The 15,462-nt window shown below is 43.5% G+C and overlaps 1 protein-coding gene across 3 annotated transcripts in view; it reads right to left on the bottom strand.

Annotated features, from left to right (window-relative positions):
• chst11 (carbohydrate (chondroitin 4) sulfotransferase 11) overlaps positions 1–15,462 on the bottom strand; it is a 114,558-nt gene that overhangs the window by 35,970 nt on the left and 63,126 nt on the right. The window contains exons 1-2 of one of the 3 annotated variants that reach the window (XM_031831714.1): positions 3,209–3,480; positions 1,794–2,953 (exon numbers count right to left, since the gene is read on the bottom strand). The exons of the other annotated variants lie outside the window; for them this stretch is intronic. Of the exons in view, the coding sequence (XP_031687574.1) occupies positions 1,794–2,951 (1,158 nt within the window). The 5' untranslated portion in view covers positions 2,952–2,953; positions 3,209–3,480. Of the gene's footprint in view, positions 1–1,793; positions 2,954–3,208; positions 3,481–15,462 lie in introns of those variants that run through there. 3 annotated transcript variants of the gene reach the window in all.

Raw genomic sequence — 15,462 nt, 5'->3', positions numbered from 1 at the left:
CATTCAGCCAGAAGAGCATTAGTGAGGTTGAGGCACTGATGTTGGAACATTGCTGCGGGGGCTTGCTTCCATTCAGCCAGAAGAGCATTAGTGAGGTTGAGGCCCTGATGTTGGAACATTGCTGCGGGGGCTTGCTTCCATTCAGCCAGAAGAGCATTAGTGAGGTTGAGGCACTGATGTTGGAACATTGCTGCTGGGGCTTGCTTCCATTCAGCCAGAAGAGCATTAGTGAGGTTGAGGCACTGATGTTGGAACATTGCTGCGGGGGCTTGCTTCCATTCAGCCAGAAGAGCATTAGTGAGGTTGAGGCACTGATGTTGGAACATTGCTGCGGGGGCTTGCTTCCATTCAGCCAGAAGAGCATTAGTGAGGTTGAGGCACTGATGTTGGGTTAAAAAGTTCTACACGGTCACATCAAAGTTAAAAGTGCAACAATCAGATGTCCTGTCATATCTGTCTCTCTTCCATTCCTCTTCATTCGTTCACTCACTTATTATCTTACTCTATTCACAATGAATGTGCAGACAGGCAGAACAGACAAGGTGCCATAACAGGTGACTTTATTTGTAAAGCATGAAATATGATCTTTGATAGGCAGGGCAGCCTAGTGGTTAGAGCGTTGGACTAGTAACCGAAAGGTTGCAAGATTGAATCCTCTGAGCTGACAAGGTACAAATCTGTCATTTCTGCCCCTGAACAAGGCAGTTAACCCACTGTTCCTAGGCAGTCATTGAAAATAAGAATTTGTTCTTAACATACTTGCCTAGTTAAATAAAGGTGAAATAAAATAATAATAATAATTGTGGTGATGAGACAGCAAAACTACAAAATAAACACCTTTCCATATGATATCCACCGCAGTGTCCCTCCACTATTCCAAACGGATGTCATAGCCATCACTACTGTAAACATCGGGGACAGCAGGCCTACGAGAAAGGATTTCATTTTCAAAATCCTGAATTTTACTCCAGGCACATCCAAGTTCATTATAGGTGGATCAACAGAGATATACAGTGCAAACAATACATGAGCTAAATAACAAACATATTGCTTGAATTATCTCATGATCAGAAATTCCTCTGAAATGTAACTCCCAGATATGAATCATACCTCGTTATGAGCCTGGAGAGATGTTTTCATATCTTACAATGCTGCTGCATACCGTAGGCTACTCATCATGTCTAACAGACTGACATGATGCTGATGATAACAAACAACAACCACGTCGGTAGGAATATTACATTGAAATGTTCTCTGATGTAGGACAACAGACGAAATGTACACATTTCAGTACATTTTCAGGTTAAACTTCATGTTGTGTGATTGACAGGAGAGATGATCAGAGGGGTAGAGTTTTTACCACCATCATTGCTAGAGGGGCTGAAGTATGGATAGAGTTTCTCTGTGAAGGTAAAGCGAGTGAAAGAGTAGATAAGAGACCTGGCCTCCACATCATAAAAGGAGACCTGACCCTCCTCATAATCCACAAACACCCCCACCTTCTGGGGCTTCTCTCTCAGGGAGAGCAGGACACTGGTGCTAGAATGAGCCTCGTACTCATTTCCTTTTCTCAGCCAGACAGTCCAGTATCCATTCTTAGGGCTCAGTGTGATCTTCCCCTTCCTGTTGATGGACTCTCTGGCCACTCCTAAATCCCACTTAGTCTTTCCTTTAACCATCACCTCATAGTAGAATCTCCCTGAGGAGAAGCCCTCCTTTCCCAAGATACAGAGACTGTTGGAAAACCTAACTGGCTTGTCTGGGAGATCCTGCTCTGTGTTTCCATCTCTCACCTGTTTCCCATCTTTAGAAAGGATGAGTTTGGGATGTGCTGTATCAGGGTCAAGAGTCACATCTACTGCATACTGCTGAATCCTCTTCAGTTTGACTTCAGGCAGCTTCTCCATCTGTTTATTCAGTGTCTCCTCCAGTTGAGACACAGCTCTCCTCACAGTCCCTACACACAGATCACTGTGAACACTGATCTCAGACCAGTCCTTGGTGTCTGGAGGGGTGCAGAGGGATGGGAAGCTCTGTAGGAGGTGGAGGTGGTCCTCAGTGTGTGAGAGCTGCTCCACCTCAGTGCTTCTCCTCTGTAGCTCAGTGATTTCCTGCTCCAGTTCTTTAATGAGCCCTTCAGCCTGCCTCTCTGTTGCTTTCAGCTTCTCCTCAATCACCTCAATCACCTCAGCCTGACTTCTCTCAATGGAGCGCACCAGAGCAGTGAAGACCTGTACACTGTCTGATATCTCTCTCTCTGCCTCTCTCTTGCTGAGATCTACTGAGTGCTTGATCTCCTGAACCTTCTTCAGTCTCTCCTGGATCATCTGCTGCACTTCTGCCTCAGTCTTCCCCAACTGAGCCTTCCTCTCTCCATACTCTTCCTCTAGAGGGACAGTGTCATGAGTCATGTGCTCTGCTTTCAAGCACAAGACACAAAGATATGCCTGGTCACTCCTACAGAACAGCTCTAGAGGTCTCTCATGCTTCTTACACATCCTGTCTTCCAGGTTCTCCACAGGGTTGATCAGCTTGTGTCTCTTTAAGGCTGCGACTCTCTGATGAGGCTCCAGATGAGTCTCACAGTAAGAGGTCTGACACACCAGACAGGACTTCAGGGCCTTGAGCTTCATCCCAGTGCAGATGTCACAGGACACTTCCACAATTATGGCAGAGCATTGGTCCGGGCTGCTGGTAGTTTTCACTTCAACTGTCTGTCTGAACTGAGCAGCCATCTCAGAAATGAAAGTATTGATGAACAGATCTGGTCTCTTATCAAATGTATTTTTACACATGGGACACTGGCACAGGTCACTGGTATCCCAGTACTTTGTGATACAGGCCTTGCAGAAGTTGTGTCCACATGGAATAGAGACGGGCTCAGTGAACACATCCAGACAGATAGAACACAGGAACTGCTCTTCAGACAGGAGACTGCCGGAGGTGGCCATATCTAGACAGAGACCAAAGGTGAAACCATAAACCATTTGGAATCAGTCAGTTGTTGATATATTTAGCTTGAGAGTTGTTAACATTGTCTTATCTGATGATATTAATGAATGTTGATACATGACGATACAGCAAAGACACACGTCTGATAAGCGTAGATTGAAAAGTGTAACATAGCGTAGAATCTGCATGAATAAAAAGGAAATGTACACGGTAAACACAGTCAAGCTTAACTTTCCATGTCAGTCTCTCTACTCACCTGGATGTTTTTGTGGATGATATCTCTGTCCTTTCTGTTTGTGGTGTCAGAGGGTAGGAGAGTCAGTGTGTAGTCTGAACATGTCGCTATTTAGTAGATTTCTGAAGTGCTGGAGAGTTTGGTCCCGTAAACAATATACTGTACGTCTCTCTACTTCAGTTTCAGTTCAACAAAGTGACGATAGTGATGCTCCTCCCCACCAGATACTGTGTGATTCTCTTCCTGGAACAGTTAACCCTTTACACGGCTGAGCTGTAACTGATCGTCATATTGATTAAAACAGTGTTGAATAAACCAGGACTAAAGTCACTACAGCTTTTACATTACTCTTCCTAGAATCACAATGTTTGAATCCCTGCAGTCAACACACACACACACACACACACAAACACACAAACACACACAGTGTAGAGGACTGAGGGCAGTCTGTCTCTGACCCCTGCTGCTTCTCTTCACTCCCACAGCCTGGAATTCACAGGCCACGTAGGCATGAAGCTGACAGTTTACCAATCACACACACACCTGTACCACTGCAGGGACATCACTCACATGAGGATCCACCTGATTCTACAGCATCAGCTCACATCTTCAGACAGCCAGGAGAAAACACAACACATTCTGTTGGAAGAGTTAACCTCTCTTTCTCATACTAATCTCACCTGTAACTCCCCCTCCTCTCTTCCCTCTCTCTGTACTATAGAACCAGGAAGCACCTGACATGAACACTGCTCTGTGGCCACACACTATAAAACCCTGACAAGGTTACTGTTTTATGGGGTAAAATCATATATTCCACAGAGGGCAGACCAGGCGGTATGAGTTTTCCATGACGCCATTTATGAGGAGCAAGACCAGACAGAGAAATAAATAGTTAAACAAAAGTTTAAGAAAAAAGAAAAACATTTAAAAGACACAAAACCTTCTGCCAGAGAAATGGTGTAACTAGGCTTCAGATTAGGGAAATCCCATGAGAGGACAGAGAGAAAAAGATGGGAGAGAGGAAAGAGGAGAGAGGAAGAGGGAGAGGAGAGACGGAGAGGAAGCTCTGTTGAAAGGGAGCAATGTCTATGGCAGCAGCACAACACAGGATGTTTCCACTGGCTCTGACCAGACAACACAGGTACATATACACACACCAGCATAGTGGCGCTGGCACACACATACACACAAAAGTACTAAGTGAGGTGACACTGGCACCACACCCTGAGATGGCCGATTTAGAAAAGGGGAGTGTGGGATATCTAAATGCATGTACATGTAACCAGATAATAGAGACAGGTTCTCAGGGGAAATAAAACCAGAGAGAGAGAGAGAGAGAGAGTTTGAGTTTGAGTTTTAAATAATCTTTATTGGGTCTGGGGGCCCACCACACAATAAATACTCATACAAAACCACAGTTACACATCAATTAAAAACACAACTCCGGGCCTCCTGGGTGGCGCAGTGGTTAAGGGTGCTGTACTGCAGCGCCAGCTGTGCCACCAGAGACTCTGGGTTTGCGCCCAGGCTCTGTCGTAACTGGCCGTGACCGGGAGGTCCGTGGGGCGATGCACAATTGGCCTAGCGTCGCCCGGGTTAGGGAGGGTTTGGCCGGTAGGGAAATCCTTGTCTCATCGCGCACCAGCGACTCCTGTGGCGGGCCAAGGTTGCCAGGTGCACGGTGTTTCCTCCCACACATTGGTGCGGCTGGCTTCCGGGTTGGATGCGCGCTGTGTTAAGAAGCAGTGCGGCGTGGTTGGGTTGTGTATCGGAGGACGCGTGACTTTCAACCTTCGTCTCTCCCGAGCCCGTACGGGAGTTGTAGCGATGACACAAGATAGTAGCTACTAAACAATTGGATACCACAGAATTGGGGAGAAAACGGGGTGAAAATAAATAAAAAAACACAACTCCAAATCCTCTGAATACCCCATATACTCAAAAACAGATCAATATTGTTGACAAGTTTATAATAGGCAAACTCCACCCTTAGTCTCGCTGCCAGCATTCCCACCACATCCACAGACCCCTGTCCCCGAATACTGTTCTTTCGGGTCTTCCATATCGCTAATTTTGCTGCCCCTAACACAAAATTAAGTAACACAACACAAACCCTTTTGACTGAACCTGTACTTTGGCCCAAATATATACAGTTGGGAAGAGAAAACCTCTCCCAACGTTGAGAACCAATCAGTGATCAGTTCAATCAGTGATCAGTTCTACCAGGACCCTTCCCAAATAAGGCAGCTGGGGCAGCACCCATTTCCATCTTGACAGTCTGGCACACACCTTCTCCACTACACCCTCCCAGTTATTTTTCTGAAAGACATCAGAGCCTAGAAAAAAAACCAAAGTCTTCATCCCATCTCTGCCCCACTGAAGCCCCCCTGGTAACCGTGGAGCGGACCCCGTCTGAAGCCCCTCTGGTAACCGTGGAGCGGACCCCGTCTGAAGCCACCCTGGTAACCGTGGAGCGGACCCCGTCTGAAGCAACCCCTGGTAACCGTGGAGCGGACCCCGTCTGAAGCTGACCTGCCCACAGCGCTTCACTCTTTCCCCAATTGACTCTAGCTGAGGAGGCCCCCTCATACACCTTTAAAGCCTTTGAGAGAACCTTAACATCCTCACCCCCTGTAAATAAAAACTATCACGTCATCTGCATACACAGACAGTGCTATCGTGGGACCCTTCATTGCCCCTGGCACAGAGAAACCAGTAAGTTTCGCTCTTAAAAAACAAAGCATTGGCTCAATCACCAGACTATATAACTGCCCTGAAATTGGGCATCCCTGCCTGATGCCCCTTTGGACAGGGATGTGGCAACTCAAACCACCCCCCACCTTCACCATACATGAGGCCCCAGCATACAGTAAATTCATCCAAGACAAAAAAACATCCCCAAACCAAAAGGCTTTCATCGTACTGGTACTTTTCAAGTACTGGTGGTCCACACAGTCAAAAGCCTTCTCCTGATCCAAAGAAAGTAAACCCACATTTACATCAGACAGTTTACAAATGTCTAAAACATCTCTTATCAGAAACAAGTTGTCAACAATAGAGCGATCAGGTACACAGTAGGACTGGTCCTTGTGGATAAACAATCCCAGATACTCTTTCAACCTGTTTGAGAGACATTTAGAAAAAAAATTGTATTCAGCGCACAGCAAAGCAACAGGTCTCCAATTTTTTATGAGAGCCAAATCCCCCTTTTTTGGCAACAGTGGAAGCACCGCACGTTGACAGGATACAGGAAGAGAACCCTCATGACAAGATTCACACACCACTTCATAAAAATCGTCCCCAAAAGTGCTTATAAAACTAGGATGGTAAACCATCAATTCCAGGGGCTCGGCCTGTTGTCTCTACCAGAGACATGACAGGTGTATAGTATCGACAGTCTACCAGAGACATGACAGGTGTTTAGTATCTACAGTCTACCAGAGACATGACAGGTGTATAGTATCTACAATCTACCAGAGACATGACAGGTGTATAGTATCTACAGTCTACCAGAGACATGGCAGGTGTATAGTATCTACAGTCTACCAGAGACATGCCAGATGTATAGTATCTACAGTCTACCAGAGAACCAGAGACATGACAGGTGTATAGTATCTACAGTCTACCAGAAACATGACAGATGTTTAGTATCTACAGTCTTCCAGAGACATGACTGGTGTATAGTATCTACAGTCTACCAGAGACATGACAGATGTTTAGTATCTACAGTCTACGAGAGACATGACAGATGTTTAGTATCTACAGTCTTCCAGATACATGACAGGTGTATAGTATCTACAGTCTACCAGAAACATGACAGATGTTTAGTATCTACAGTCTTCCAGAGACATGACTGGTGTATAGTATCTACAGTCTACCATAGACATGACAGATGTTTAGTATCTACAGTCTACCAGAGACATGCCAGATGTATAGTATCTACAGTCTACCAGAGAACCAGATACATGACAGGTGTATAGTATCTACAGTCTACCAGAAACATGACAGATGTTTAGTATCTACAGTCTTCCAGAGACATGACTGGTGTATAGTATCTACAGTCTACCAGAGACATGACAGATGTTTAGTATCTACAGTCTACCAGAGACATGACAGGTGTATAGTATCTACAGTCTACCAGAGACATGACATGTTTAGGTATCTACAGTCTACCAGAGAACCAGATACATGACAGGTGTATAGTATCTACAGTCTACCAGAAACATGACAGATGTTTAGTATCTACAGTCTACCAGAGACATGACAGGTGTTTAGTATCTACAGTCTACCAGAGACATGACAGGTGTTTAGTATCTACAGTCTACCAGAGGACCAGAGACATGACAGGTGTATAGTATCTACAGTCTACCAGAGACATGACAGATGTTTAGTATCTACAGTCTACCAGAAACATGGCAGGTGTATAGTATCTACAGTCTACCAGAGACATGACAGATGTATAGGATCTACAGTCTACCAGAAACATGGCAGGTGTATAGTATCTACAGTCTACCAGAGAACCAGAGACATGACAGGTGTATAGTATCTACAGTCTACCAGAGACATGACAGATGTTTAGTATCTACAGTCTACCAGAAACATGGCAGGTGTATAGTATCTACAGTCTACCAGAGAACCAGAGACATGACAGATGTATAGTATCTACAGTCTACCAGAAACATGGCAGGTGTATAGTATCTACAGTCTACCAGAGAACCAGAGACATGACAGGTGTATAGTATCTACAGTCTACCAGAGAACCAGAGACATGACAGGTGTATAGTATCTACAGTCTACCAGAGACATGACAGATGTTTAGTATCTACAGTCTACCAGAAACATGGCAGGTGTATAGGATCTACAGTCTACCAGAGACATGACAGGTGTATAGTATCTACAGTCTACCAGAGACATGACAGATGTATAGATCTACAGTCTACCAGAGACATGACAGGTGTATGGTATCTACAGTCAACCAGAGACATGACAGATGTATAGTATCTACAGTCTACCAGAGACATGACTGATGTATAGTATCTACAGTCTACCAGATACATGACAGGTGTTTAGTATCTACAGTCTACCAGAAACATGGCAGGTGTTTAGTATCTACAGTCTACCAGAGGACCAGAGACATGACAGGTGTATAGTATCTACAGTCTACCAGAGAACCAGATACATGACAGGTGTATAGTATCTACAGTCTACCAGAGGACCAGAGACATGACAGGTGTATAGTATCTACAGTCTACCAGAGACATGACAGATGTTTAGTATCTACAGTCTACCAGAGACATGCCAGATGTATAGTATCTACAGTCTACCAGAGAACCAGATACATGACAGGTGTATAGTATCTACAGTCTACCAGAAACATGACAGATGTTTAGTATCTACAGTCTTCCAGAGACATGACTGGTGTATAGTATCTACAGTCTACCAGAGACATGACAGATGTTTAGTATCTACAGTCTACCAGAGACATGACAGGTGTATAGTATCTACAATCTACCAGAGACATGACATGTTTATAGTATCTACAGTTTACCAGAGAACCAGATACATGACAGGTGTATAGTATCTACAGTCTACCAGAAACATGACAGATGTTTAGTATCTACAGTCTACCAGAGACATGACAGGTGTTTAGTATCTACAGTCTACCAGAGACATGACAGGTGTTTAGTATCTACAGTCTACCAGAGGATCAGAGACATGACAGGTGTATAGTATCTACAGTCTACCAGAGACATGACAGATGTTTAGGATCTACAGTCTACCAGAGACATGACAGGTGTATAGTATCTACAGTCTACCAGAGACATGACAGGTGTATAGTATCTACAGTCTACCAGAGACATGACAGATGTATAGGATCTACAGTCTACCAGAAACATGGCAGGTGTATAGTATCTACAGTCTACCAGAGAACCAGAGACATGACAGGTGTATAGTATCTACAGTCTACCAGAAACATGGCATGTGTATAGTATCTACAGTCTACCAGAGAACCAGAGACCTGACAGGTGTATAGTATCTACAGTTTACCAGAGAACCAGAGACATGACAGGTGTATAGTATCTACAGTCTACCAGAGGACCAGAGACATGACAGGTGTATAGGATCTACAGTCTACCAGAAACATGGCAGGTGTATAGTATCTACAGTCTACCAGAGAACCAGAGACATGACAGGTGTATAGTATCTACAGTCTACCAGAAACATGGCAGGTGTATAGTATCTACAGTCTACCAGAGAACCAGAGACCTGATAGATGTATAGTATCTACAGTCTACCAGAGACATGACTGATGTATAGTATCTACAGTCTACCAGATACATGACAGGTGTTTAGTATCTACAGTCTACCAGAAACATGGCAGGTGTTTAGTATCTACAGTCTACCAGAGGACCAGAGACATGACAGGTGTATAGTATCTACAGTCTACCAGAGAACCAGATACATGACAGGTGTATAGTATCTACAGTCTACCAGAGGACCAGAGACATGACAGGTGTATAGTATCTACAGTCTACCAGAGACATGACAGATGTTTAGTATCTACAGTCTACCAGAGACATGCCAGATGTATAGTATCTACAGTCTACCAGAGAACCAGATACATGACAGGTGTATAGTATCTACAGTCTACCAGAAACATGACAGATGTTTAGTATCTACAGTCTTCCAGAGACATGACTGGTGTATAGTATCTACAGTCTACCAGAGACATGACAGATGTTTAGTATCTACAGTCTACCAGAGACATGACAGGTGTATAGTATCTACAGTCTACCAGAGACATGACATGTTTATAGTATCTACAGTCTACCAGAGAACCAGATACATGACAGGTGTATAGTATCTACAGTCTACCAGAAACATGACAGATGTTTAGTATCTACAGTCTACCAGAGACATGACAGGTGTTTAGTATCTACAGTCTACCAGAGACATGACAGGTGTTTAGTATCTACAGTCTACCAGAGACATGACAGGTGTATAGTATCCACAGTCTACCAGAGAACCTGACAGGTGTGTAGTATCTACAGTCTACCAGAGACATGACAGGTGTATAGTATCTACAGTCTACCAGATAACCAGAGACATGAAAGATGTATAGGATCTACAGTCTACCAGAGACATGACAGGTGTTTAGTATCTACAGTCTACCAGAGGACCAGAGACATGACAGGTGTATAGTATCTACAGTCTACCAGAGACATGACAGATGTTTAGGATCTACAGTCTACCAGAGACATGACAGGTGTATAGTATCTACAGTCTACCAGAGACATGACAGGTGTATAGTATCTAGAGTCTACCAGAGAACCAGAGACATGACAGGTGTATAGTATCTACAGTCTACCAGAAACATGGCAGGTGTATAGTATCTACAGTCTACCAGAGAACCAGAGACCTGACAGGTGTATAGTATCTACAGTCTACCAGAGAACCAGAGACATGACAGGTGTATAGTATCTACAGTCTACCAGAGGACCAGAGACATGACAGGTGTATAGTATCTACAGTCTACCAGAGACATGACAGATGTTTAGTATCTACAGTCTACCAGAAACATGGCAGGTGTATAGGATCTACAGTCTACCAGAGACATGACAGGTGTATAGTATCTACAGTCTACCAGAGACATGACAGATGTATAGTATCTACAGTCTACCAGAGACATGACAGGTGTATGGTATCTACAGTCAACCAGAGACATGACAGATGTATAGTATCTACAGTCTACCAGAGACATGACAGATGTATAGTATCTACAGTCTACCAGATACATGACAGGTGTTTAGTATCTACAGTCTACCAGAAACATGGCAGGTGTTTAGTATCTACAGTCTACCAGAGGACCAGAGACATGACTGATGTATAGTATCTACAGTCTACCAGATACATGACAGGTGTTTAGTATCTACAGTCTACCAGAAACATGGCAGGTGTTTAGTATCTACAGTCTACCAGAGAACCAGAGACATGACAGGTGTATAGTATCTACAGTCTACCAGAGACATGACAGGTGTTTAGTATCTACAGTCTACCAGAGACATGACAGGTGTTTAGTATCTACAGTCTACCAGAGGACCAGAGACATGACAGGTGTATAGTATCTACAGTCTACCAGAGACATGACAGATGTATAGTATCTACAGTCTACCAGATACATGACAGATGTATAGTATCTACAGTCTACCAGATAACCAGAGACATGACAGATGTATAGGATCTACAGTCTACCAGAAACATGACAGATGTTTAGTATCTACAGTCTACCAGAGAACCTGACAGGTGTATAGTATCTACAGTCTACCAGAGAACCTGACAGGTGTATAGTATCTACAGTCTACCAGAGACATGACAGGTGTATAGTATCCACAGTCTACCAGAGAACCTGACAGGTGTATAGTATCTACAGTCTACCAGAGACATGACAGGTGTATAGTATCCACAGTCTACCAGAGAACCTGACAGGTGTATAGTATCTACAGTCTACCAGAGAACCTGACAGGTGTATAGTATCTACAGTCTACAAGAGACATGACTGGTGTATAGTATCTACAGTCTACCAGAGACATGACAGGTGTATAGTATCTACAGTCTACCAGAGAACCTGACAGGTGTATAGTATCTACAGTCTACCAGAGACATGACAGGTGTATAGTATCTACAGTCTACCAGAGACATGACAGGTGTATAGTATCCACAGTCTACCAGAGAACCTGACAGGTGTATAGTATCTACAGTCTACCAGAGAACCTGACAGGTGTATAGTATCTACAGTCTACCAGAGACATGACTGGTGTATAGTATCTACAGTCTACCAGAGACATGACAGGTGTATAGTATCTACAGTCTACCAGATAACCAGAGACATGACAGATGTATAGGATCTACAGTCTACCAGATAACCAGAGACATGACAGATGTATAGTATCTACAGTCTACCAGATACATGACAGGTGTATAGTATCTACAGTCTACCAGATAACCAGAGACATGACAGATGTATAGGATCTACAGTCTACAAGATAACCAGAGACATGACAGGTGTATAGTATCTACAGTCTACCAGAGACATGACAGGTGTATAGTATCTACAGTCTACCAGAGACATGACAGGTGTATAGTATCCACAGTCTACCAGAGAACCTGACAGGTGTGTAGTATCTACAGTCTACCAGAGACATGACAGGTGTATAGTATCTACAGTCTACCAGATAACCAGAGACATGAAAGATGTATAGGATCTACAGTCTACCAGAGACATGACAGGTGTTTAGTATCTACAGTCTACCAGAGGACCAGAGACATGACAGGTGTATAGTATCTACAGTCTACCAGAGACATGACAGATGTTTAGGATCTACAGTCTACCAGAGACATGACAGGTGTATAGTATCTACAGTCTACCAGAGACATGACAGGTGTATAGTATCTAGAGTCTACCAGAGAACCAGAGACATGACAGGTGTATAGTATCTACAGTCTACCAGAAACATGGCAGGTGTATAGTATCTACAGTCTACCAGAGAACCAGAGACCTGACAGGTGTATAGTATCTACAGTCTACCAGAGAACCAGAGACATGACAGGTGTATAGTATCTACAGTCTACCAGAGGACCAGAGACATGACAGGTGTATAGTATCTACAGTCTACCAGAGACATGACAGATGTTTAGTATCTACAGTCTACCAGAAACATGGCAGGTGTATAGGATCTACAGTCTACCAGAGACATGACAGGTGTATAGTATCTACAGTCTACCAGAGACATGACAGATGTATAGTATCTACAGTCTACCAGAGACATGACAGGTGTATGGTATCTACAGTCAACCAGAGACATGACAGATGTATAGTATCTACAGTCTACCAGAGACATGACAGATGTATAGTATCTACAGTCTACCAGATACATGACAGGTGTTTAGTATCTACAGTCTACCAGAAACATGGCAGGTGTTTAGTATCTACAGTCTACCAGAGGACTAGAGACATGACTGATGTATAGTATCTACAGTCTACCAGATACATGACAGGTGTTTAGTATCTACAGTCTACCAGAAACATGGCAGGTGTTTAGTATCTACAGTCTACCAGAGAACCAGAGACATGACAGGTGTATAGTATCTACAGTCTACCAGAGACATGACAGGTGTTTAGTATCTACAGTCTACCAGAGACATGACAGGTGTTTAGTATCTACAGTCTACCAGAGGACCAGAGACATGACAGGTGTATAGTATCTACAGTCTACCAGAGACATGACAGATGTTTAGTATCTACAGTCTACCAGAGAACCAGAGACATGACAGGTGTTTAGTATCTACAGTCTACCAGAGAACCAGAGACATGACAGGTGTTTAGTATCTACAGTCTACCAGAAAACCAGAGACATGACAGGTGTTTAGTATCTACAGTCTACCATAGAACCAGAGACATGACAGGTGTATGGTATCTACAGTCTACCAGATACATGACAGGTGTATAGTATCTACAGTCTACCAGAGACATGACAGGTGTATAGTATCTACAGTCTACCAGAGGACCAGAGACATGACAGATGTATAGTATCCACAGTCTACCAGAGAACCTGACAGGTGTATAGTATCTACAGTCTACCAGAGAACCTGACAGGTGTATAGTATCTACAGTCTACCAGAGACATGACTGGTGTATAGTATCTACAGTCTACCAGAGACATGACAGGTGTATAGTATCTACAGTCTACCAGAGACATGACAGGTGTATAGTATCTACAGTCTACCAGAGACATGACAGGTGTATAGTATCCACAGTCTACCAGAGAACCTGACAGGTGTGTAGTATCTACAGTCTACCAGAGAACCTGACAGGTGTATAGTGTCTACAGTCTACCAGAGACATGACTGGTGTATAGTATCTACAGTCTACCAGAGACATGACAGGTGTATAGTATCTACAGTCTACCAGATAACCAGAGACATGACAGATGTATAGGATCTACAGTCTACCAGATAACCAGAGACATGACAGATGTATAGTATCTACAGTCTACCAGATACATGACAGATGTATAGTATCTACAGTCTACCAGATAACCAGAGACATGACAGATGTATAGGATCTACAGTCTACCAGAAACATGACAGATGTTTAGTATCTACAGTCTACCAGAGAACCTGACAGGTGTATAGTATCTACAGTCTACCAGAGAACCTGACAGGTGTATAGTATCTACAGTCTACCAGAGACATGACAGGTGTATAGTATCCACAGTCTACCAGAGAACCTGACAGGTGTATAGTATCTACAGTCTACCAGAGACATGACAGGTGTATAGTATCCACAGTCTACCAGAGAACCTGACAGGTGTATAGTATCTACAGTCTACCAGAGAACCTGACAGGTGTATAGTATCTACAGTCTACAAGAGACATGACTGGTGTATAGTATCTACAGTCTACCAGAGACATGACAGGTGTATAGTATCTACAGTCTACCAGAGAACCTGACAGGTGTATAGTATCTACAGTCTACCAGAGACATGACAGGTGTATAGTATCTACAGTCTACCAGAGACATGACAGGTGTATAGTATCCACAGTCTACCAGAGAACCTGACAGGTGTATAGTATCTACAGTCTACCAGAGAACCTGACAGGTGTATAGTATCTACAGTCTACCAGAGACATGACTGGTGTATAGTATCTACAGTCTACCAGAGACATGACAGGTGTATAGTATCTACAGTCTACCAGATAACCAGAGACATGACAGATGTATAGGATCTACAGTCTACCAGATAACCAGAGACATGACAGATGTATAGTATCTACAGTCTACCAGATACATGACAGGTGTATAGTATCTACAGTCTACCAGATAACCAGAGACATGACAGATGTATAGGATCTACAGTCTACAAGATAACCAGAGACATGACAGGTGTATAGTATCTACAGTCTACCAGAGACATGACAGGTGTATAGTATCTACAGTCTACCAGAGACATGACAGGTGTATAGTATCCACAGTCTACCAGAGAACCTGACAGGTGTGTAGTATCTACAGTCTACCAGAGACATGACAGGTGTATAGTATCTACAGTCTACCAGATAACCAGAGACATGAAAGATGTATAGGATCTACAGTCTACCAGATAACCAGAGACATGACAGATGTATAGTATCTACAGTCTACCAGATACATGACAGATGTATAGTATCTACAGTCTACCAGATAACCAGAGACATGACAGATGTATAGTATCTACAGT

Source organism: Oncorhynchus kisutch, linkage group LG9 (genome assembly GCF_002021735.2).
Source record: "Oncorhynchus kisutch isolate 150728-3 linkage group LG9, Okis_V2, whole genome shotgun sequence".
Taxonomy (NCBI): Eukaryota; Metazoa; Chordata; class Actinopteri; order Salmoniformes; family Salmonidae; genus Oncorhynchus; species Oncorhynchus kisutch.
The sequence above is the reverse complement of the archived record's forward strand: the minus strand, read 5'-3'. Positions and strand labels throughout refer to the sequence as shown.